The sequence below is a fragment of the Stenella coeruleoalba genome, assembly GCF_951394435.1.
Source record: "Stenella coeruleoalba genome assembly, chromosome: 8".
Lineage (NCBI taxonomy): Eukaryota > Metazoa > Chordata > Mammalia > Artiodactyla > Delphinidae > Stenella > Stenella coeruleoalba.
In genome coordinates, this window is record NC_137154.1 from 22113441 (window position 1) to 22140397 (window position 26957).

Consider the following 26957-nt stretch of genomic DNA (forward strand, 5'->3'; position numbering starts at 1 on the left):
TTGTATATTCTTGCCTCCTTTATTAAAAAAAAGGTGACCATATGTGTGTGGGTTTATCTCTGGGCTTTCTATCCTGTTCCATTTATCTATATATCTGTTTTTGTACCAGTACCATACTGCCTTTATTACTGTAGCTTTGTAGTATAGTCTGAAGTCTGGAACCTGATTCCTCCAGCTCTGTTTTTCTTTCTCAAGATTGCTTTGGCTATTCGGGGTCTTTTGTGTTTCCATACCAATAGTGAAATTTTTTGCTCTAGTTCTGTGAAAAATGCCATTGGTAGTTTGATAGCGATTGCATTGAATCTGTAGATTGCTTTGGGTAGTAGAGTCATTTTCACAATGTTGATTCTTCCAATCCAAGAACATGGTATATCTCTCCATCTGTTTGTATCATCTTTAATTTCTTTCATCAGTGTCTTATAGTTTTCTGCATACAGGTCTTTTGTCTCCTTAGGTAGGTTTATTCCTAGGTATTTTATTCTTTTTGTTGCAATGGTAAATGAAAGTGTTTCCTTAATTTTTCTTTCAGATTTTTCATCATTAGTGTATAGGAATGCAAGATATACCCTGAGAAAACCATAATTCAAAAAGAGTCATGTACCACAATGTTCATTGTAGCTCTATTTACAATAGTCAGGAAGGACATGGAAGCAACCTAAGCGTCCATCAACAGATGAATGGATAAAGAAGATGTGGCACATATACATAATGGACGATTACTCAGCCATAAAAAGAAACGAAATTGAGTTATTTGTAATGAGGTGGATGGACCTAGAGTCTGTCACACAGAGTGAAGTAAGTCAGAAAGAGAAAAACAAATACCATATGCTAACACATATATATGTATGGAATCTAAAAAAAAAAAAAAAAAAGTTCTGAAGAACCTAGGGGCAGGACAGGAATAAAGATGCAGACGTAGAGAATGGACTTGAGGACATGGGGACATGGGGATGGGGAAGGGTAAGCTGGGACGAAGTGAGAGAGTGGCATGGACATATATACACTACCAAATATAAAATAGATAGCTGGTGGGAAGCAGCCACCTAGCACAGGGAGATCAGCTCGGTGCTTTGTGACCACCTGGAGGGGTGGGATAGGGAGGGTGGGAGGGAGGGAGACGCAAGAGGGAAGAGGTATGGGGATATATGTATATGTATTGCTGATTCACTTTGTTATAAAGCAGAAACTAACACAACACTGTAAAGCAGTTATACTCCAATAAAGACGTTAAAAAAGAAAGAAAGAAAGAAAGATAGGGCCCCTAACTCTCAGTTTCCTGGGAGGACAGGAGCCTACCTTCCGGGATTCATGTTGCAAACTTACCTCCTGTCATGAAGATATGAGAAATTTACTTTTCCTTTGGGTACAGGCAACTAGCAGACACAGATGGTTATCCCAACTATAAGGCGAACTATGTGTGGCAAATAGTGCTGTCAAGTCCTCTCATTTGAGTACTAGTCATCGTTTATCTTGAGAACGTGTATGGAACAGGTTGTATCCGCTTGGCTATACAAAATGGTGAGATTTCTTTCTGTTTCTGTAATCTCTTAATGGATTGCCTGCATTAATGGCTGTGCATCACGTTCTTGTTTAATGCTCATTCAGTTAATAAAACTGTTTTTTTCTCTTCTATCTTTGTGGAGAGGTTTTCTGGGTTGGCAGGAAGTTTTGTATTTCCTATGTGTTATTTTTCTTATACTCCAAACTTTCTGTATTGAATAATTAGTACATTTGTGATTTTTAAAATATCTTAATGTTGCACCATGGAATTAATATAAGAATTAAACCCATCTGAATGCTATTTAATTGTCTTGAATTGAAGAAAAACCAAATAGCAATTAACATCAGGAAGGAGGGATAATTCTGGAATATTCTGGATAATCTTTAACATGATTGATTAACTATTATAGACTTTGGTTTCTCCATCTAAAAAATGAGGATTATGTAACTCATGTATTAATCAATTACAGGTTTTGGAAGATGTTTAAACATCTTTTCAATATGTCCCAAAGTATAGTAAACCTCTGGTTTGATAACATACCTATACCTCCAGGCCCTCCTGTCATCTGTAAAAGTTTTCTTGGATGGAGTAAGTCTTCTTTTAAAACTATGGCTTCTGTTAAGAAAAAAACAAAAATGGTTCAGGATTTTTCCAGTGATTTCCAAAGTAAGGATACAAAATGTTTTTTAAAACAATGGGTATCTTTGACATTGGTGTAAATTCATCCCTGTACATTATCTATTCTATTTCTATCAGCAAAATATTCAGAGATTTGGTCACTGGGTATATTCAGTTTCTTTTTTTTTAACACATGTATTTTAAATCCTAGATATAAATACTTCCTATACTTTTACTTAAATTTATAGAATGCCACAGCAATGAATAATGGCCTCATAATAAAGATCGATAATACTTTCTATTGCATTAAATCTTTTATCAACCCTAAATTTGAATACCATCGTACTAAGACAATTATGAGCAAACAAACAAAAGGCTATCTGGTATCTAAGTCCCTACATTAAAACTCACAGGTTAAAAAAAAAAAAAAACCTCCCAGGTAGACTTATAGACTAACCATCATATATATCTTACAAGGTATATTTTGTTATTTACACCACTTAAGATTAATGTTAGCAATTTAGCATTGACCACTAATCATACAAGAAGTCCCCAGATTCCTAAGATCCCAAGACCTGAACAATTAAGAGCATAGATTTGAAATCAAACAGATCTGGCTGAACTGTGAACTAACAGAGTGACCTTGGTTAAGTTATTTAACCTCTCTGAGAAGTTTCCGCAGCTTAAAGTGAGTTACAATTAAATGAGATAATACCCTTAATAAAGTTTAGCCATAAGAGATTGTTACATAATTGCTCTGTCCAGCTCCGTCATTCAAAGTTCTTCTTTGTAGTTGCCAGTGTCTCGGCTTATGACCTTGGTAATTTCTTGTTATCATTTTTTAAAAACAGAAAGAAAACAGGAGAAGTTTGTAAAATGCTCTCACAAATTCTCAGGCAACCAAAAGCCAATAAAACTCAGCCTGACTTCCAAACAAAGGACAGATTTTTCAGTCTGTCCCTTTAAGAAAGCAGAGCTCCGAGTCCACCACTCAGCCAAAAATAAAATAAAAATACAACTGCAGCTCACTCCTATCAGAACGACTTATAGCTCTCAACTCAGTTTCTCATTCTATGGTACAAATCAGCAACATGACAGCATGTTTCAAATTAATTAAAAGACATTCCTTTCCATCCAATTTATAATCAAGGCAATTTATTTCCAAACATAATCAAGAAACTATGTAAAGGAAGATAAAACATATGAAGAATTTTTTCATATGTGAAGTTAATTGATTTTCATATCTTTTTTAGTGTTTCAGATAAGGATTCTAAGAGACTGGGTTTTCCGAAATAACTCAGCAGAGTTTTGAAAAAAACTCTTCAAAGGAGATTACACTTTCCACCAAAAAGAGCGCCCAGGCTACAGGGGACAATGGGGCACTTAGTGAATTTGTTATGGACCTGCAGCAGCTACATTCAGAGTTCCTGGAACTCTTGGCCAGAATTCCTTTGACGAGTCAGAAGAGGGCAAAAAAAATGATGAAAACATGTTCTTTCAGTAAAGCTTGGAGCTGTGTATTTTAACAGGCCAGGTAGGGTTATGGAGAGAAAACTGCTGGCCATGTTTGCTCGTCTTGGATTCACTGGGAAAACAAAACAAAACTGTTCACCTGCAATATTCACTTCCATAAAGAGGATTGGTCCCCTCTATTGAAAGTCAAGTAAGAGCCTTATTGAGACAGCAGACACAGATGCCTCCATTGCAAATGGGGATTGTAAAAACTCTCCCAGTCCCAGATCTCTATGTTCGCATTTCCATGGCCCCTTAAATTTACTCCTGAGTCCCTCCAGTGAACCCCCCTCCGACATAGAAATATTGCAGAGGGCAACATTATGGTCCCATGAGCAGTCATCACCCACGTTTGCCCAATATCTTCACAATTAAGGATCCTTTTTATTGTACCCTTCCCTGAACCTCCATGGAGTCGATGTATTGAAACATCATGCTAATTAATAATAAGCTCATAGCGCTTATTAACAATCCTTTGTTCCGCATTTTTTTAAATTAATGAAGGACACAGAAAATGACAATTTAAATTCTGGTCAGCACCGGATTACCGACATTACCACAGTGAGTTGATATAATCCCAGCCAAAATCCAGTAAGGGGGGTTCAGAGCCCAGACTCTGGAGCCAGGACACCTGGGTTAGAATCCCAGCTCTGCCACTTGTCAGCTGTGCAACTTTGGGCAAGTTATGCAACCTCTCTGTGCCTCAATGGTCTCATCTGTAAACTTCTAGTAATAATAGTACCTATCCATAGGGTTGTTGGAGAGACTAAATGAGCTCAAATATTTAAAGAACTTATAACGGTGCCCGAAAAATAGTAAATGCTAATTTATGCTAGCTCTAATTTTTTAAACAGCTTTATTTCTAGAAATGACTCCAGGAAATACTTCTAGAAACTTGTGTCCCTGGATGTCTGGATCTAAGTGAAGGACTTTACATTAAGGCCTTTTAAAATTTCATCTTGTTTTCAGGTGGCCCACAATTCAGCCATCACCATAGAATTAATCATAGCTTTAATACCATCATTCTTCTTCAGTTGAGGTGAAAATAAATAAAATTATCTGTAATATACTGTGTTAGTTACACTAATGTTAATCATTTAAACTCTAGATCTTTAAAAATCACTATTTCTTCATTCATAAAGTGTCACTAGGACATACATATTATTTCCATTTCCTTCACTTTATTTGGAGACTCAAGATAGAAGCATTTGTCTGATAAAGACAAGCACTTCACGGGGGGCAGAGGAGAGCTAATAGGAAATAGAAGGGCAAGAAGAGCCTACTGGGGGAAATAAGTCAAAATGCCCTAAATGGACAACTATATTACTATGCCCAGAAAAAATGAAGAACGCAATCATCTTAGCATAAGGAAATAACTCTGAAAATGTCAGTGGCCCAATCTTTCCAAGTGAAATGGATAACCACCCAGAGGGTGAGAGAGTTGGGCTATACAGTCCCCATACCTGCCATCCCCAAGGCCACCAGCACCTGCAACACTTTTCCCAAGTGCTACCCTCTAGACAGACACCACCCTCACACCCCAATCAGTTTCTAATACTGGCTCTGTGACCTTAAGAAGTTACTCCATGGCTTGATTTCCTCATTTGTAAAATAGAGATAATATCTGTATCCACCTTATAGGGTTTTATAAGGATTAAATGAGTTAATGTGGGGAAAGCTCCTAGAACAGTGTCTGGCACAAATTGTTACCTAAGTCTAAAATATTATCTTTATTTTTTTAAAAATACAGGTTCCTAAACTTCTCCCCAGTCCTAATGAGTCAGAATCTGCAAATCTGCCCTCAGGCGATTCTGATGTGGATCAGCTTCGAGAACTATGGATGGGCAACTTTATTATTTTAAGTGAGATTATCACTTAGTTATCTCATTTAAAATATCTCCAAATGGGGCTTCCCTGGTGGCGCAGTGGTTGAGAGTCCGCCTGCCGATGCAAGGGACACGGGTTCGTGCCCTGGTCCGGGAAGATCCCACATGCCGCGGAGCGGCTGGGCCCGTGAGCCATGGCCGCTGAGCCTGCGCGTCCGGAGTCTGTGCCCCGCAACGGGAGAGGCCACAACATTGAGAGGCCCGCGTACCGCAAAAAAAAAAAAAAACTGTTTGGGTGTGAAAACCCAGTTTCGTCTTTTTGTCTGATAATTTCCAGTACATCTTAGATGGCTATTTTATAAAACAGAATAAAAGTAAATTACTGGAAAAATGAAATGCGGCTTGGATGTCACAGCAATTTCAATTTGCTATAAAAGCTTCTAAATGTTTGCTCTTATTTCCAGACTTTTCTTGCCAGGGACTTGTAACAAACAGTTCACAGAACCACGTGGGACTACAGACCACACAGAGAGGCATCGCCCTAAATCCCTTTTCAATTCAATTCCAGACATTTATTAGGCAATTTCCAGGTCTATGCTAGGTGCTGTGGCCACCACTGATATTTAGATGACGGGCTTAAAACCTCTTTCAGATGCTGAGATGAATGAGAATGAGGCTGGGCTATTGCAAAGTGAGAGTGTAATTAAATAATCCACAGGTTTCAACTGGAAAAGAGGGAAAATAGCACTTGGCTTGAGAAGTATCACAAGTCAGAAAGATGATGTTTCATAAAGAATGAAACCTCCTACTATATCATAGTGTTATGTTTGGAAGTTCCAGACACATCTCAAGCCCCCATCAACATGTTTTTCTTTACCCTAGCTTTAACCCTCAGAGGTTGGAAGAGAAAACTGTGAAGCATAAATTTAGTATTCAGCCTCAAGTCTTCTCATCCACTCAGCCTCCCCGTATGTAATCCCTCACTTAGTCCCATCAACCCCATCTCCACTATAGGTCCTGAATCCACCCATTCTCTCCACCTTTGCTATTAACACCCAAGCCACCATCGCCCCCCACTTGAATGACTGCAAAACCAGCCACATAGCGGGTCATCTTGCTTCTTCTCCTGACCCCATCTCAACACCAGCAAGCAGAGTTGATCTCTTAAAATATAAAGCACATCAAAGACTTCAAATAAAACCTCCATGGCTTCCTGCAGCACAGAGATTAAAATCCAACTCCCTACCATAACCTCCAGTATCATACAATCTCAGGACCACCCTACCTGCCTCAGTCATCTCCACCAACCCTTGCTTTCTCTCATTACAGTCCAGCCACGCAGGCTTTCCTTACGTTTCTCTGGTCATCAAGCTTTTCCCACTTTAGGGTCTTGTCCTAGCTATTGGCTCAAAAAGGAACACACTTTGTCCTGGTCATTGCAAGCCTGGCCCCATCTTGCCACTATGGTCTCAGCTTACCTGTAACCTCCTTAACGAGGTTTTCCCTTTTCACCCAAATGCTCTCTTTCACTTCATCCAGGTTGGCATTCATCACAGCAGTTATCAGCAATACGCATTCTGTCTTTGCTGCTGCAACTCCAGAGAGCCAGTGCCCTTGCTTATCAGAAGCACTCAATAAATATTTATTGTCTGTAGGAAAACTTTCAGAGCCATCCAGGAGCTTGTGCTTAGTTGCTCCCTAGTATGAAAAATCACAAATTCACTCCAAAAAACAAAAGTGCAATAAAAGAAGCTGAGGGATTTGTTTGCTGACTTACTTGGGATTTAATTACATGGAGGATTTTGAGGAAAAGAAGGAAAAATATTGTAGTACATTATGGTGCTAATGTGTGGGAGTTTTCATTGTTTACTCCTGTCTCCTTCCTGGGGTATTATTAATGAGCCAACTATCTTGTATGTGATAATGTATTACGATGAGTTGTGCTGGGTTGTGGGTCAAGATAAAATGGCAGAGTCCAGTTTAAGCCAAATGACATTTGCTTGGTGAATGGCAGACTCATTTCACGCTTGCTCCTCTTCTTCTGCACTTTAGCTGTGCTCACCCTGTGTTGAACAGAGCCAGCCTCCCTCCCGTCTAGCTGATGGGAGGAGGTAGATGAGCCAGCTGCTCAGCAATCGAATTGGACTTCTGAAAAAACAAGAATCAAGGTGGCCCCTGCAACGGCCACTCATCGCAAAGGCTCACCGCCTTGCATTCGAATGACAGAGGAGTTCTTGACAGCCACCTCTGGTCTTCTGAAAATACGGGCAGGTATTCACCACCTGGCTACTCTCAGAGCAGCTCCTGGGCCAAAGCAGGCCACTGACCCCAGGGAGGTGGCCTTCTAGTTCAACAGACGACCTTCAAAAGACAGGCAGCCCCTTACGCCCACCTGCGTTAACTGTCAGCGGCCCACGAGAGCACAGTGGTGGGAATGCCCCTCTTATCTCCGGCTTTCATCGCTGTGGTGGGGGGAAGCTGCTCTTGGGGGCCCAGAGGGATGGGTTTCAAGGGTTTCTTTGCTTTTGATGTCAACCCTTCACCACTGCAAGATGAACACGTGCCATCTGTGGTGTAGTGTCTGACGGGGGAGGGGGATGGGCAGGGAAATACATACAGATACTGGCATGTGCCACTGATGCCACATCATCCGGATGAGCCATCTCTCCCCAAAAGAACACGGGGCTCAACTTCTAGAAAGTAAGGTCTATTTACTTCTCCCCTTAGCTATGGAATGTCAATAACTTATTTGAAGCAATGAGTCTAGCTAGGGTAGTACTAGGTCACCACTGGGCTCCCCAGGATACTGCACTGACTTCTCTTTCCTGTGTCAAAACTGGCCTCTCTGTGATGTTACTAAGTATTTAGCCATTCATTTTTCTTCTCCCACATCTCATCTAATATGATGGTGAACATGCGGTAAACACTCAGTTGACGCTTAGTGTTTTCTTAATACTTTCTATTTTGATTAATTATTACTTAAAATGTAATGGCTGTCAAATTTGGGGGAAATGAATATGGGAGCACACTTTTAGCAAAATGTAATTCATTTCTCATTCTAAACTATGGTGATGGCATTGGACAGGTTATTTGTTTGATATATAGCATATTAGAGCTTAATTTCACCATAATGAGAAGTGATCACTTTGGGTACCATCTGTATGAAACCCTTTGTGATCCTTGAAAATTGAGTACCATAACTAAACAGGACATGGTAGACTCATTTAGGCCAACAAATACAGAAGTCATTATGTAAGTGAAGAAATTTTCCAGAAATACTCTGACCAGCACTTTACTCAGTCCCTGACTTGTAAGGGACTCACATTTCCTTATTGTTTTGAACACAGAAACATCTCAAGTCCAATACCCAAGCCCTCATCTGCAACTTGCACATATTCTTCTTGTTTGTCTTAACTGACAGCCCCTCCTCCAGAGTTCTGGGCACCTGCATAGCAGTAGCCAGGTGTTCAGCTGTTCAAACACGAAACATCCACCAACATGTACCTCTCTCTGTTACACTTATGCTCGGTGGGATCGGGGGAAGCAGAAACCGATGCTATAAGCAAAGCTCACAGGGCAGAACAATAACAGGAATAGAGCTGAAGAAACAAATGCTGCAGGTTTTTTCCCCCAGAGAAAAGTTAGCAAACTCAATTTTAGCAAAACAAAAAGGTAACACAGACTAACCAAACTGTGGATTTCATTCACATTTGAAAATAAGTTGGATTCACTGCAAAATAATATAAATATATATACACATGAAATATATATCATATATATATAGATAGATATAAAAACATCAAGTCATCAGAAGTCATTAGAGTCAATACATCAATAACAGGATAATACTATAACCAAAGCATTTAAAGAAAAGCATAAACTGCTCTCTGGAAACTAAAGTCTCCTCAGGAATCAGTTGACCTTTATTTTTCAAGCTAAGTCCTCTATAAGTTCAAGACAATGACCTTCTTAAACCCAAAGGACTTAGGAAATCATTTTTGCAAAGATATCTGATATCATGGTTTTTTTCCCCCCAAAATGCCCCAATATGTCTGTGATTCAGATACTTTCCAGGTTTTCCCATCTTTGTGGGTAAAAATAAAAAGAATTAGCAGTTTTTTCTGCATGGTTGTTAAACACCCTAATTACTTCATGCACCATTACCACCACTTGCACATAAGCCATCCCTTGAAAATACTTTTTAACCTAAACTAAAATTCATGCTAATTTCTTCTGAGAATATAGCCAATATTAACACAATTTGGAGAGTTATTGGATTTACTTTTTTAATCTTAACAGGGATGTCAATATTCTAAATGCACACAATGGAGATAATCTACTACCATCTGAAGTGGAACCAACAACAAAAATCTCTTTAGAAAGACTGCACATTTTTATAGTGATGCAAAGTATTATAATTATTTATCATGTACCATAACCTTTATTACTGACTTGCCATTATTTTGATACTAAAATGTCTTCATACATTCCCTCATGCAAAATTCACTTACATTAGAATCATATTGTTGGGTCTTTTTTTCCCTCTCATTTTTGTACTGGATGGAATTACTTTTTCTGATTGTTCTCTCAATAAATCAACATTCTGGTGCAGCTTGTGCAGACATTTTGCATTTCTTTTCTTTATCATAAATTCAATGGATTAACAAATCATGACATTAACTATTTGTTTCTAAAAACAAAACGTAACAAAAGAACCAGACAGTAGATAAACATTAGTTGAATGAATAAATCTTAATGGGATCCATTTTTGTGGCACTCTTCCTGGATTTTGTAAGTAAATGAAGCCAGATAAGAACCATAATACATAAGAGACAGTGCTTCCTAAAGATGCAAGAATGAATGAGATTTGGTGTTTGTCTTTGGAGTCGGTGAGGGGGGTGGGTTCCAGTGAGGGGGGAACATGTACACAAGGCAGAATGTGACAAGTAGCAACAGTGTTACAAAGTGATATCCAGGTTCTGGGGAAGATGAAATTATACCTGGTGCATCTTAAAGGATGAGGAGAAATTCACTGGGCAGAAATGAAGGGTGACCATCCAGAAAGAAAGAACAGTAAGAAGAAAAGCGTGAAGGTGGGAGGCAAATTTGGGAACCACGTGTAGTCAGTTTTGTCTGTATCGTGGGGGTACAAGGGAATAGAGCCTTGGATGCTAAATTGAGTTTTTAATAATCAGTAGGCAATGAGCAGCTAGTAGTAGTTTTGAAATAAGATAGTAACATTAAGATGAATATGAAAACAATGCGTAAAACAAGCCAGGATGGAAAGAATAGAGGCATTTAGAGACTAATTGGGAAGTAGGAAGGCTTCCTAGAGGAGATAAGCAAAAATGAAGTCTTGAATAATGGCCAGGGGGGTACAGAGGAGAGATTGGAACGAAAAGGTAGCGCAGAGGCCAAAATAATAGCCTCTGGCAACCAATGTGGTGCCAAAAACAGGAACATCAGGAAGAGAAAAAGGAGCTGCTTTAGAGGATGGAGTGCCTAATACATGAATGCCCCGTACATTCCAAAGGCAACCCAGCCAAAGACCCAGCACCTAATGCATCACTTCCCTCTCTCAGTGTTAGGGATCCTAGAGCTTACCTAGCCTCCACTTGTTCACACCCGACGCTTTCTACAACACGCTGGGAATACCCAAGTCCCTCTTGGAATCTCCATCTCTTACGGCTCATTCATTCAGCCTCATGAACACAAGTGCTTCCCATCAAGGGGCACCATGCTCATCCTTATCAAGGATGAGCTGCTACCTTCACTCTCTCGGTTCTAATCGTCTAGCCCTGATGCAGCTCCGGCATGCTGTCCTGATCACTCTGGATGTGGTTTCTTGGTGTGTGTTTGCTTTTCATGGAATTGGCTTTACTATTTAGCAGATTTAAAAATAATACAAAATTCAAAAAAGAAAATAATACACACCTTGCAATAAAAATGTGGAAGATAAAGTTGAGGAAAACCTCAGAAAACAGAGCAAAGGAAAGAAAACAGAAGAGAGTACGAAAACATTGTAGTAGCATCTAAGAAGTTCAATATCCAAACAGCGAACATTCTAGAAAGAAAGAAAAGAGGAAATGGAAGGAAGCAAGTCATCAAAAAATAATTCAAGACAATTTCCCAGAACTAAGGATGTAGCTTTCCCGACTAAAAGGCTACTGAGTGCCCAGGACAAAAAATGAAAATAGACCTGTGTCAACACAGATCATCGTAAATTTTCAGAATACTGGGGATAACCAAATCATAGAAACGTCCAGAGAGAGAACAATATAACCTGGCACACACGTCCCTCCAGTGGAGTCTTCCCCCAATACAATACAGCCCTACCCCCTTTCCACCATCTCCCCCCGAATGTAAGTCAGATTATGTCTCTCCTCTGTTGAAAAACCTCTTGTGGCTTACATGACACTCAAAATAAATAAAAGTGTAATGAAAATGAGGGAATTAGGCTTTAAGACCACCTCTAAAATGTGATGACTCTTATGAACATTAACATTTTTGAATGAATGGTAAAGGCTTCTGCTTTACAGGCAGCTACCAAAATGGAATTTTTCTCCTTCCTACCTCACTCTTGAAGTTCGGTTTTCTTTTTCCCTTTCCAGTTTTCCTTTAGTCATCAGTCCACACTTTTTAATGTAGAATGTTGGCAATATCAGTATTGTATCACAGGAATGGCTCCTCAATAGGGTTTTTAATGCTAAGAAGTCGTAACAAGGTTTCAAAAGAACAACTGAGAAGTGGGTCAAGTTTCCATGTGAACCAAGAGTCTCTGAATTTTCCATGGAGTTACGGCAAGGAAAAGAAGGAACAGATTGGATGGAACAGTTCAAGCCAATCAGGTGAGGCTTCCCAAATTTGCATGGGCCACCGGATTGTCATGAGTCTAAGAAGTAAGAATATATACCAAAAGTGCTCAGTACATGTCTAACTAAACTGAATCAATGAAATGGACCTCTGGGTTCTTCAAACTAATAAGCTCATACTTTAGGTGTGATTCATTCAGTAAATATTTATTGAACACCTACTTTATTGCAGGTCCTTTTCAGGTGTTGGGGACAAAGCAATAAAAAGACAGAGGAGGTCCATGCCCTCTTGCAGTTTATGATCTAATGGGAGAGTCAGATAAGACACAGACAAGGTAAGATAATGGGATAAACCGGGAAGGAGTGAAGGTTGTAAGAACAGGATTAGATAGGGTGATCAAGAGAGAGACTGGGGAGACACATTTCACCTGAGACCTGAATAATGAGAAGGACCCAGCTACACCAAGACTTGGGAAGGCCAATCAGAAAGAAGAGTGCGAGCTAAGGTGGAAATAAGGTGGAGTGCTTGAAAAACAAAAAAGAATACGAACTTGTTAGAACATAATAAAAAATGAGGAAGAAGGTACAGGATGAGATTGGAGAGGTAAGTAGGGGCCATAGGGTGTAAGGGCTGGGTAGGCCAGGGTGAAAAGTATCGATTTCTCTTCCACATATGGAGAAATATTTTTCTAGGAAATTCTAAGATTGTCTCTTTCATGTCATTTCCCATGCTATTGTACTCAGGTACCTTCAACCTCCAAGAAAAAGCCAACGAAATGAAAATTTTTTGTGTCTTTTTCATATTTTAATTCATCCACACAATTACCTAGCACATAAGGAAAATTTATTCTTTTAAATGAGGATACAGCTCTATCTCATTCAAGGGAAAAGAAATTTCTTGATGAAGGAATCAAGGAAGTTCAATATCAGGTCTAAGTATTTCTTCTCCTTCTCGTGCAAAACTCCCCATAAGATGGATGCTGAAGGAATAAGATTGCTTGGTGTGCCACCACACTGAACAAGCTAGGGCTGGTACTGCAGGCTTGGAGTGAAATTTTCTCCACTCAAGTTTGTTCATGTTGTAACTGCTACCTTATTTCAAGATACCCTTTTTTTCTTCCCTCCCATTTTGGTGTATACATGCAGGAGCTTCTCCTTATCTTCTACTCTTTCTTATCCTCAATGCCACTACCTAATCCGGGTAAGCATTATCTATGAATACAAGCTCAGGCTTCTTCTAAAGGCATTTGGTTAGCGTTTGCCAGCCAACGTAAAATAAACCATTCACATTGATTCAAGGGATCCATAAAGCTGAAAGTCATAGAGGAGTATTTGCTAGTTAGGGGAAGAGTAATGGTATGGTTGAGACAAAACTATTTCATCCAAAGGCCTTAAGGGACCCATTTTCCAGTGTCACTTTTGCTGTAATGCACAGTTGCCCCAAATAATGTAGGAATCAAAAATTTCCAAAGCGGGGGACTTCCCTGGTGGCGCAGTGGTGAAGAATCTGCCTGCCAATGCAGGGGACACGGGTTCCAGCCCTGGTCCGGGAACATCCCACATGCCACGGAGCAACTAAGCCTGTGCACAACTACAGAGCCTACGCTCTAGAGCCCACGAGCCACAGCTACTGAGCACACATACCACAACTACTGAAGCCCGCACACCTAAAGTCTGTGCTCCACAAGAGAAGCCACTGCAATGAGAAGCCTGCACACGGCAACGAAGACCCAATGCACCCAAAAATAAATAAATTAAATTTATTTTTAAAAATTTCCAAAAGGAATGAAGCCAATAATACACCAACTCTACAGATAGAATGCTCTACAGTAACGTTCACCTGCCATCTACCCTGCCTAGTTAATGGAATACTCCACCAAAGTGTAATTCTTTTTGAATACTTAGTTTTGTTTCTTCTATTATAAAACTATTTAAGTACATAGAATTGGGATGTCTTAAAAATGGTGAAGTCTTTCTTCATCTAAAATACCAAAATGCTATGTGTATATATATTGAGTCAAAAGAGATCCTCTGGTCTTACGAACAATTATGTCACAATGCAGTTGTCTCCTCAAGTCAGCATGTGTGTATAGATTGCATGCTAAAATCTTGTTTTAACCTCACAGTTGCTCCCTTGTCCCCTCATTGCATCAATCAAAAATCCTTGCTAGTTCTACATCCAAATCTCTAATCAAATCCATACCTTCCACATCCACTTACACTGCCTTAATTCTGGCTCTTATCTCCCACACAAACTATTCTAATAGCCTCCAATCAAAAAGTCCTACTGATTCTTCCTGGCCAGCCTCAAATGTCGCCTCCTCTTTGAAGATTCTCCAGCTCTCCAAGGCATAATTCAATAACTCCAACTTGCTTTGCCCAGTACCTCTTAGTACACATTACGCTTACAAAACTCATTACACTCTACAGCAGTGCTGTCAAATAAAAATACACAAGCCACACGTGTAATTTTAAATGTTCTAGTAGCCTCATTAAAAAGGTAAAAAGAAATTGGTAATTTTTAATAATATATTTTATTTAACCAGATAGACCCAAAATATTATCATTTCAACATGTAATCAATACAGAAACAACAGTCTATAATTTTTCATATTAATTCTTTGAAATCCAATGTGCATTTTACATTTATAGCATATTTTAGACACTAAGTTGTCATCAAAAGTAAATGATCTGTATTTAGATGTCATAAAATTTACAACTGAAAAAGCAGATTCACATACCCAAGTTGTTCCAAATGGACTTGAGAGTTTTATAATAAGTGCATCAAATATCAACTTTATATTTTAAATGAAAATAAAATTAACATTTAAAAATCAGTTCCTCAGTCACACTAGTGGCTAGTGGCTATGATGTTGGACAGTGCAACTCTACCATAATTATTTGTTTATACATTTGTCTTCCCCACTATGTCAGACCATGTCTAATTTACTTGTATCCTCCCCATTGCCTAGCATAGGCAGCTCTACCATAATTATTTGTTTATACATTTGTCTTCCCCACTATGTCAGACCATGTCTAATTTACTTGTATCCTCCCCATTGCCTAGCATAGGCTTGGCACATAAATGGTGTTTTGTGAAAGTCTTTTGACTAGACAAAGAAAAATAGATGTGGAAACCACCTGACTACAGCAATATTAAATCAAGAGCGTTTTTTGTAAGGAATATAAATGGCACTTTTTATGAATATATACACACACACAAGCACAGGCCTGTATGAAAACTAATTAAGACTAAGTACATTTGAAATTGGTGCAGCTGGTATGGAAAACAGTATGGTGGTTCCTCAAAAAACGAAAAATAGAGTTGCCACATGATCCTGAAATCCCACTCCTGGGCATATATCTAGACAAAATTATAATTCAAAAGGATACACGCATCGCAACGTTCACAGCAGTACCATTGACAATAGCCAAGATATGGAAACAGCCTAAATGTCTATCAACAGATGAATAGATAAAGAAGATATGGTATATATATATATATATAATGGAATACTACTCAGCCATAAAAAAGAATGAAGTAATGTCATCTGCAGCAACAATGGATGGACCTAGAGATTATCATACTAAGTGAACCAAGTCAGAAAGAGAAAGACAAATAACCATATGATATCACTTATATGTGGAATCTAATATATGACACAAATGAACTTATCTAGGAAACAGAAACAGACTCACAGACATAGACAACAGACTTGTGGTTGCCAGGGTGTTGGGGGGGGGCAGGGGAGGAATGGATGGGGAGTTTGGGATTAGCAGATGCAAACTATTATATACAGCAGCAGTCCCCAACATTTTTGGCACCAGGGACCAGTTTCGTGGAAGACAATTTTTCCACAGACTAGGATGGGAGGGGATGGTTTGGGGATGATTCAAGCACATTACATTTATTGTGCACTTTATTTCTGCTATTATTACATTGTAATATATAATGAAATAATTATACAATTCACCATAATGCAGAACCAGTGGGAGCCCTGAGCTTGTTTTCACTTGCCACTCACTGATAGGGTTTTGATATGAGTCTGCAAGCAATTGATTTATTATGGTCTCTGTGCAGTCAAACCTCTCCGCTAATGATAATCTGTATTTGCAGCCGCTCCCCAGTGCTGGCATCACCGCCTCAGCTCCACCCCAGATCATCAGGCATTAGATTCTCATAAGGAGCTCACAACCTAGACCCCTCGTGTGTGCAGTTCACAGTAGGGTTCGCGCTCCTATGAGAATCTAATGCCGCCGCTGATCTAACAGGAGGCAGAGCTCAGGCGATAATGCGAGCGATGGGGAGCGGCTGTAAATACAGATGAAGCTTTGTTTGCTCACCTGCCCACTGTTCACTTCCTGCTGTGCGGCCCGGATCCTAACAGGCCACAGATGGATACTGGTCCATGGCCCGGGGGTTGGGGACCCCTGATATACAGAATGGATAAGCAAGGTCCTACTATATAGCACAGGGAACGATATTCAGTATCCTATAATAAACCATAATGGAAAAGAAAAAATAGAAATAAAATATATACAGTCAAAGAAAAAAAAGACTAAGTACATTTGATGTTACTGATTCCTTCAATGATAAAAGTTACTTCGTACACACTATTCCCCCTTCGTCTGTGCCTTCACCACTTTTTCTCCTCCCTTTAAAGCACTCGTGGGTATTTTACACAATTAGCACTTCCTAATAGTTTCTACATTCTCTAGTTGTCTTCTCTATCCGTGCCTTGCCTTCTCAAATGATACTGTAAACTTCTGGAAATAGAGATCATTCCTTGTACTTTGTAACTTTCCTCACACATGGCTGAACAGCAATAACAAAGTGCAAGAATTTAATATATGACATATAATCAATTCTCAGATGCTTTCTTTTTCAGTAAAGTCTTTTCCCAATCAATCCTAGACGCCCAACCTCTCAGCACTCACATTCATACCACTATCTCTGGACACCTGAGACCATGACCTATCACATAGTCAGTTCTTTGTGTTTTGCATGTTCAATTGCCCTTCCTCCCCAAGGAGGCGGGATGAAATTTCCAGTCTTTGTTACAATACCCCACACTACCTAGTTTCCGCACTCTCATCAGATGGACCCTTCGTTAGGCACTGCTTCCTGTCCCCATTTGCCACCTCCATCTCCCCCGACCAGCCATGGATGCAGCCATGTGACAGAAGAGAACTCTGTAAGGGTAGAGTCTCATAAAACCCTGTAAAGTTTCATCTCCCTACTGACAAATAACTCTGATAAATCAACGCACACACAAATTTCCACAAAAGGGATTATAGTAGGTATATATTTTATTCTAATGTCGCTCGAATAAGAACAAAATAAAAATAAACACGAAGATGTCTTGGTGGATCAGTCCCGGGGTTTCTCTAAGTCTGTGCTCTTTCTCTTTTGCTTGCATAGCTCTTTGATGGTATCTACCTCTGCAGGAGTGAACTTGGGGGTTAGCATCACAGCGTCATAATCAAATTCTTCATCAAGTGAGAAGGGCCGAACTTCACCTCCGACTATCTATAAAAGGTAACAAAGGAGGAAAATAACATATAATCATTGTAAATGAAGATAAAGTTGAAAACATAAACTCTCTATTAATATTTAATTAAACTTTTTTTAGAGTTCAGCACTCTGAGCTGATTAAGCTGTTTTTAAGTAAAGGAATAAATTCAATTATTCAATTTGACCTAATTTAAGCCTCTTAATATGCCCCATTTGTACCATCCTGCATCTGAATTAATATCATTAACTAATTCTGCCCACGGCAAGAGGAATCAGAAAGTCTCTCTTGCACACATTCATTACATTTTTACCATTTGTAGTGTTAGGGCTACAGGCATATGGAAAAACAAAGAGTTATATTCAAATGTGAGAAAATATACCTTAAGATTTTGGTCAACCTTAAGGACACTTTTACCATTTACTAAAAAAGACCTGTAGCAATAAAACATCATTTTCAAAGATAAAAATACTCTCTGCTTAATATACTTACTTCTTCAGATAATACTTGGGCCAATAGCAGCAGGAATTAAAACACATAGTAGCACCCTAAATTAAAAAGTCCAGGATCCTTTCTTCCTACCAAGAATTTTTTAAATATTACAGAATTTATCTGCAACTCAGAGTAGCTGCAAAGAGATGTAATAATTTTGTATCTACTTATTCATAATCTGTCAATTTTAAAGACTTCCTAAAGGAAGGTAGATTAAAAAAAGCATATTTTCCAATAAACAAAAGAGATTTAATGCCTTAAATCTCACTGTATCACCTCTTAAAAGGCCTCTCCAAAAGCAAATGGTGTGTGATACAGTGAAATCACCCAGCACCTCTGTGTCGCTCTCTATTATGTATGGTGATGCTGAAATAATTGAAAAGGATGGCTTATGCAAGAATGAAAAAAATGCCCTGACGCTATAATCAGCTTTCAATATTCTTGCATGGAAAATGATCTCATTTAGTGGCTTTTGCAATGTTCTTGAAAATGGAGCATCTAGCTCAGCAACTGTGTACTGTTACCAAAGGTGCAAAAAAACAAAACAAAACACCCCAAAACATGAAAAGTAGATATCTCCTATCTGTTTAGCAAGCTGCATCTTGTAGTTGGGTGTGCAGTGCTAATAGCAAACACCCAGCCATCTATCATCCTTTCTCGGTAAAACCAGCACGAGAACAAATTTCAGAGACTTGCTCACTTCCTCTTTGTTAGAAAGTGTCTGTGTGCTTTCCTGACAAAGGTAATGATGGGAGCTGCCACTGAGTGAGTCCCCACCACGCGCCAGCCCCAGGACTAGGAACCGTGCAGGCATTAGCAGTAATCTTCAAACAACCCATCTTACAAAGCTCTGAAAGGTTAAGTAACTTGCCAAGGCTACACAGTTAGTAAGGAAGAGAAGCAAGATTTGAATCCCGGGCGACCTGTAGATAAAGCTTCACCTTCGCAACAAAAACACCAGTAAAGATCGACCTTGAAGTTTTCACTAAGCCGAGTCATAGCTCTTTGGGAGAAAAGATATTTTCTAAATAAGCTAAAAAATTCTCACAGCCTATCATAAAAAAATGCACTCAAAAAAAAAAAGAGAAAAAAAAATGCACTCGAGGATCCACATAATACCATGACTATCTTTAAAAGAGCAGCTGTACCCTGGAAGCGACTCAGTCTGCCGAGTGGCTAATCTGTCCATTTAGGTCACTTTCTGAAGATTAAATTTATTGTCACCACAAAGTGACAGTGGGGGTAATATGGCTAAGACCAGCTCAAATGAAGAAACACAGACACAAGGACACAGTATGCTCATTTCCTGAACAGAAGCATCCTCGCCGTCTCTAACTCTATCCAGCAGTAAGCGCTGAGGTTTGCAGGCCTGGTCCTGGCAGAAGACGAGAAAGAGCCCCCTCTCTGCCAGTGCTTCGGTCTGAAGGGATTCTTACTGCCCGTGGACACCTGGTTGAAGACCTGCCATCCACATGTCCACCAAGTTTCAGGCTGCCCATTGCACTAGGACTTTGAACCCTATCCTGAGGTCTCTAAAACCTGCCTAGACCTTACTAGCCACTCTCACTAGATGCGGTCACTTTGCCTTCACCCAGCTCCCTCTGAGGCTGGAAAGCAGGTTCAAATTAGACAAATCCCTTTGCTGAGCTAAAATCCCAGCGAGACCATCATACCATCCTCCCCGCTCCCTCACCCAGCCCGAGCAACCCTCACATGCCGACCTCCCTGCCCTCTACGTGTTCACTCCGTAAACACTCACTGAGTGCTTAATGTGAATTAGACACCGGGAACACAAGGATGAAAAGAAGCAAAATCTGTGCCCACGAGGTTTCATAACTTCAGGGAGAAGACGGAAGTAAATGAGTGATTTCATTATCATGCTCCATGCTCCCCAACAGAGGGATGCAAAAAGGGCTAAAGGAGCACAGAGGGTAAAGTGCTGAAGCTTAACTTAGCCTCAGCTGAGTGTGGCCAATCTCCAGAAAACCCTACTCACCTCCCCACTCATCACCCCACTCAGGACCCACCTTTTATCAGCAACGCAGACAGACTACGGCTTGTATGCTGAACTTCCAGACTCTCTGACGAGGGCTGACTCCTGTGACCAAGTTAGTCCTTTCTCCCAGATAGGGTCCAACCCACCACCTTCTTACTCCTCTCCCTTCCCCACGGTCCCCATACACCTTTCGGCCGTAATATCCAACAGTATGGAACTAGAGATATAGAAATTTATCCTTAAGTGAAAAGTTTTTTATTTTCCTTTAAGTTCTTTTTCATACACTGAAATTTTTCTCTATTGTGGAGCATGATTTCCTTCATCAGTCATTTGTTATTAACCGAAACAGCAACAAGAAATAAGTTTCTAGCTAGCCAATAAACATATGAGGCCAACACAATAATTATTCATTTACAATACACTTAAAAATATAAAAATATACTTATAAATGTCTTCACTTAGAAACTGACTTATTAACAGCAGCTATCATTGTTAGATTAATTCCTTAGGCAATCAGTTAAATGCTGAAATATAAAAGCAAGAAACGAAGAATAATAATAATTTCATATCTGCAATGCCAAAATATGATACTCAAGACCTTTTAAAACATTTTGGGGGTATCACTGTCTCTCTATACTGCAAGGTGGCCAGTACATCTCTGGATCAAAATGTCAGAGGAATAGTCTCCTGCAATCATTCAGATATATTCCATTCTTTCCACAAAGTTTATTAAAGTCTAGGCACTGTGTAGGTGCTGAGGATACAAGGATGCAGACTTGTATGAAATCACAGAGAAATGAGATAGACACATCAACAGATCATTGTAGTAAAATGTAGTAAGTACACATACACATGGTATAGTTAGAGGGTGACAGGAACAGAGAAGGAACACCTAACCCAGCCCAGGTTGGAAGGCACTGGGAAGGATTCAGAGGAGGCTTTCTGGAAGAGGTGCTGTCTAAGCAGAATCTTCAAGGGTAATATTATTTAACAAGGTTGAGGGAAGACGAGCTTTGCAGACAAAAGCAGGTCTCATGAACAGGCCAAGTCAGAAACACACAGAATTTCACATATGTGTATCTGCGAGTAGTTCAGTGTTGTCAGAGCAGAAAATGTCAGGTAGGGAGTGGCAAGAGACGAAGATGGTGCCAGATCATGGCAGGTCTTATATGCTACTTTTCCCAGAGATGACGAAAAGTTGCTGAAGGATTTTTTGAAAGCAGGTAGATACTTGGTATCTGTGCATTTCAAATAAATTCCTTCCTTCATTCAAATGTTAACTGAGCACCTACAATGAGACACAGGCGTGCAGAGAACAGGAGGAGACCCTGCCCTCTTGGAGGGTACATCAAGAAAGATCACTCTGAAGGCTGAACAGAGGGTAGATTGGGAGTCAGGAGACTAGTCGGGAGCCTGCTGAAGCAGTCCAGACAAGATAATGAGAACAGGGCATTGAGAGCAGATATTTTAAAATATTAGAAAGTGAAATTAACAGCACTTGATGACTGATCTGGATATGGAAGGGAAGCTCAGTTTTTAACATGTTGATTTGAATGTACCTCAAGGAATCCAGATAGAATTGTCAACAGGCAATTGAACCCACAAACCTGAAGCTCAGCAAAAGGTCTGAAGCTGGAGATACAGATTTGGAGACATAAGCACAAAAGGTAGTAACCTATAGATGAAAACAGATCCAAGTATGCAAGCGGGAAGAGCTGTAGGTTTAGCATGGAACCCTGAGGAATACCAACTCCTAAGGGAAGCATGGAGGGAAAACCCCCAAAGGAGGCAGGGAAAGAACACTCAGAGAAATACACAAAGAATCTGAGAAGAGCTGGGAAGAGAGAACCAGTGGACCATGTGTGTCAGGGAAAATCAATGGTAAAAAACACAGTAGACAGTCCCATTAAAATAAAGGCTGAAAATTGTCCATTGGGATGATTGGCAATGATAAAGTACCTTTATTCTGAATATGTCCAGGCAGGTGATTAGACCAAGGGCATTTTGCAATGAACTGAATGAGGAGTGAGGGGAAAGGAAGCAGAGTCAACTAGAGGAGTCGAGTCTGTTGGGTTTCTGAAGTCTGTATGAAAAGGGAGAAAAAAGACTAGACAATAGCCAAGGGGGGTCCGAGGTAAAGGGAAGGTTGTTTTTTCTTTAGTTTTCTTTCATTTTGTTAAGGATGGGAGAGACTTAAACATGTTTACACGTTGAGGGCAATGAACCAATAGAGAAGGAAAGAGACAAGGACCCTAACCATCTTATTATACCAGAAAATCACTCCCTATAGCGAGGAAAGTTTCCTGATTATTTGTTCATTCAATACTTATTGCATGTCTCCTATACGCAAAGCACTGAATTCGGCACTAGTTGCGACTTTTTTGCATTTTAATTAAATAACCTTATAGAGACACACACGAGTGAATGTAGGGTCTTGTAAGACAAGGGGCATATACGTAATTCAAAGTGAACCCTGATGTACACTGCAGTTCAGAACACATCACTGTGATCTTCAAAATGACAACTTTTCAAATACTGTAAAGCTGCAGTTCTATTTATGCATTTCAGCTGTTGGCTACTGTGGCGTACTTTGGGAATTCTCTTCTTTCAAGTTAGGTTCATTTTGAGGTTCTAAGATATAAGGCTCCAAGTTTTTTAGATTGCAAACTGAACTTCTGACTTATTTCAAAGAGCAGAATTCGTGCAATGGAACACCAAATCCCCTGCGACGAAACAGAAAACAACTGTGAATTAAGTTATTAACTTGTTATTTTTGCCTAAGGAGCTGAGAGAAACACGTGGATTTCAGGCGTCTAATTTCAAATCTAATTGAAATCTTTTTGTAGTCTCTGAGGGAACAGAATTTGTACACTATTAGAAAATTGCTAGTTTTCTTAAAATTGCTCACATGATTTATTGTAAGAGGGACACTATTACAGAAGGAATCATTTTCATTCACAGTACCATGTAGGCAAATTAAAGGAAATAGAACTAATGCTCAAATCAATAATAGTAGCATTTAGCTGTAGGTTATCTTACACAGTAATATGATAAATAAACTGTCTATACAGGTGAAAAATTTTAGAGTCCCATTTTTTTTTTTTTTTTTTTTGGCAGTATGCGGGCCTCTCACTGCTGTGGCCTCTCCCGTTGCGGAGCACAGGCTCTGGACACGCAGGCTCAGCGGCCATGGCTCACGGGCCCAGCCGCTCCGCGGCATGTGGGATCCTCCCGGACCGGGGCACGAACCCGTGTCCCCTGCATCGGCAGGTGGACTCTCAACCACTGTGCCACCAGGGAAGCCCTAGAGTCCCATTTTGAATTGGAAAAACAGGCAATCTCCCATTAAAATACTACAAAAGTTTCTTCAATGACCTCTTCTATATTTTGGGAAGTAGGACAAGAACTCACAATTTTTCATCTTCTTAATGTGAATTCTTTTTGTTCAGTAAAGTTGTTCAAAACTTCCAAAATTCAGCAAAATAGAGTAACTACGGCAAGAAGTTATTCACAAAGGGAAAGTGGAAGGCTCTTGAAAAACGTTTGACTGTAAGGAGGAAATGCACATGTATAAAAGCAGCGATAAAATTAGGAAAAAAATTAAATAGGTCCAGTCCATATGAGGAAGTTACGGATTCTCATTAGGCAATTAAGAGGAAGTCAGGACATCCAGGATAAGTTTCCTCTTTTGAGATTGACATCACAGAAAGCAACTACCATCTCTCACCCAAAACAGCCCGTTGCATGTGCTGGAAATTGGTGATTATGTTCTTTTACCTACATTGGGTATTTTAAAATAAGATTAATACTATTAAACCAAGGCAGAGTTGGTGTGGTATTGTGACTCTAGACATTCTGAAACATTTCTCTAACAAATAGTGGTTAGAAGTTAAAATCCCACCCAAAATATTACTCTGGATCTTTAAAAAGCAGCAAATTATTCATCTATGTCTCATTTTTGCCAACACAAAAATTGTTCATATCATTTTGATTCGAACACTGAAAAATGTTCACATTCTCTGGGAAGAAATTTATACTCCTTTTAAAGATACAACCATACACAGGGTTTTAACTAGCATTTTACTGGCTATATGATTGATTCCAGAAATCATTCTTTTTTTTTAACCCATCAACTAAAACCATTTTGTAACAATTTCTATAATGGCACTAGGTGCCACTGACCACTGACTGGTCCAATAATTTGTATGGTCACAACTGAAGTCAAGAACATGAACAAGTCTTTAAAAGAAACTGATTCCTGCTAGAAATCACCTTGTAATTATAGTTTCTTAATACTCAGGGAAAGCAATCTATAATTCAAAAAGCACGTTGAAAAGTGGCTATCTCCGCAAGTTTATCTGGTAAACAATTTGGGGTTTAATATAAGTCTGCAAGCATCCTAGATAGACTTCTGTGATGTCAGTGAACAAAAGTTCTATGAGAAAAGGGCAATTTAAAATTGAAATGTGTGGATTACTTCTGATTCAATGACTGCTTCCATAACATCAAGTGACAAGACTAGTACCCAAACAACTAAATAATCACGGAACACCCTAGTGTTTTTATTAGGAAGCAATAATAAAGAGCCCTTAACAACTTCTTGTGCCCCATCCCCTTTCATGCTAGAGTAATAAAGGTGATAAAGGTCACTACCCAGCACCATCAGCAGCCTTGGTTGGCACATGCTTGTTAAGTATATGTAGATGAGTTGCAAATGATGGTGAAAGATGGCTTTCAAGTTGTGCATTTGGGGGCGTTAACATGTGGCAGATTCCATTCTCCTGTGCTGGTGAAGCGCATGTCTAGATGACATTTCCCAGCCTCCCCAGTGACCAGATAGGAACATGTGACTAAGTGGTTGCCAATGGAATGTGAGCAGAGATGAAGAGCCCTGAGTCCTAAGCCCTGGGGGAACTTGCTGCTCCCACATTCTCATCCCTTGCCCCTGCAGGTAGGACAGTGACCTGACTTGGAATATGCACATGAGGACAATGTCCTGAGGTTCAGTGGAGATCCAGAGAGAAGGAACCTGGGCCCTGGTAACCCCAGGGCACAGAAGCACCTGCTCATTTTAAAGGCTCTCTACAGACTGCCACATGAGAGAAATAAACTTCTGTCTCCTTTCAGCCACTGATTTATTGTTGGGATTGCCTACTATAGCAGCCTGGCCTTACCTTAACTAATGAAAAATGTTTTTAGGACCTTGGAAACAATAATAAAAAGAAAAGTGGCCAGTGCAGACTAAAGGAGATAAGAAAACTTTCCATCCTTTCTCTTGCGGAGTCCCCAAGTAGCACTGTCCCTGTAGCATGGCGAACATCATGACACAAACATAGTTTCCACGTAAAAACATTATTGCTCTCTCTGTGTGTTTAAAAGGGATTATACACATTAGAGAGAGATGGCAGTGAGAGGGACCCAATTAAGCAACCTGAACTGTAAATCTTCCCAAATCTCAGAAAAATACAGAAGCACAAGGGTGTAGTGGCATTACTCTGAAAGGACTAGTTACAAAATCAAGGCAATTTCAAGAGGATTGAATTCCCTGTGGAGTACCTCTTCCCTTTGTTCCCCTGCTCCTTTTCCAGTGGGCCTTGGCTTCACTCCAGAGGTAAGAGGCTGGGCCACGGAAGGAATGTAAGAAGGAACACTCATGCTCCTGTCCTGCTCCACCTCTCCTGGAAGCAGCAGCAAATCTGTCGAATACAAAATATTTCACTTGATCCCTTCACCAAGTCCACAATTGACCTAAGTCACCTAAAAGTCTATGATAGTCAAAAAAATGAGCAAACATGCTCAAGTGAAGCAGGTCCATTTCACATTGCCTGTCCTCACTTGGGAACTTGACTCAGGGATTCTCCTTTCTATAAAATAGAAGTCGTCAGTGCGTTGGCTTTTATTTTATAGTTGCAATGTTACAATCCATCCAAAAGGTCTGGGAGAAATGTTGTTTTCGGAATAACTTGATCACGCCTCTCACCCTCAACCCAATTCTACTTCTACAGGAAAGTAAGTCAAGAAGATGCTACTTTTGCCTCATTTTGCCATATTTTCCTGAGGGGGTGAAGAGAAAGAAAATGGAGTGCTGATTTCATCCTGTAACAATATGGCAATATTTCAAAAAAACATATTAAAAAACAATGATGCCAGAAGGAAGGAACTTTAACTTCCAGCAGAAAAATGAAATACTCTGTCATACTCAGAACGCATGGCCCACTTCTCAACGCATGCAAACAACAACAACAATGTGTTTCCGGCTTGTTTAACACAATCACAAGAATTCAAAAGCCAATCTTGGTTTTCTGATCGACCATTAGAAGTGGATGTGTTTCCTTATTTTTGCACGTGTGACAGAACATCGATGCATCACAAACAACTGATGACCTTTCGCAGCTTTCTCTGAAGACAAAAACAAACAGAAGCACAACAGGATCCCTCCTCCGTCTAAGTTTTCGCAGGACCAGAAGGGCTGCGACCAATAACTTGCAGCTGGCGCAAGATGCTGCTGCCTGCTATTCAATGATGATCCTAATTAAAACACTAATTAAGTTCTCAGTGGAAGTGATTAATTAACAACAGGCATGCCTTGGTTGTTGCCAAGGGCAGCATGTATGGGGAGATAACTGAGCAGGTATTGATATTCAAAAACTGAAACTTATTTGAAATACGTCTCTCACCACTACAGCT

The 26957-nt window shown here is 39.8% G+C and overlaps 1 protein-coding gene across 6 annotated transcripts in view; it reads right to left on the reverse strand.

Moving 5' to 3' along the window:
• Nucleotides 1-26957, reverse strand: part of IFTAP (intraflagellar transport associated protein) — an 89412-nt gene that overhangs the window by 12486 nt on the left and 49969 nt on the right. For 2 of the 6 annotated variants that reach the window (XM_079928229.1, XM_079928230.1), the window contains 2 exons: nucleotides 25827-25966; nucleotides 14785-17799 (listed from right to left, as the gene is read on the reverse strand). In XM_079928229.1, coding sequence (XP_079784355.1) covers nucleotides 17641-17799; nucleotides 25827-25966 — 299 coding nt within the window. In that variant the 3' untranslated portion in view covers nucleotides 14785-17640. Of the gene's footprint in view, nucleotides 1-2041; nucleotides 2117-14784; nucleotides 17800-20541; nucleotides 22994-25826; nucleotides 25967-26957 lie in introns of those variants that run through there. The other 4 variants (XR_013829313.1, XM_079928228.1, XM_079928231.1 and 1 more) reach the window with 4 other exon arrangements.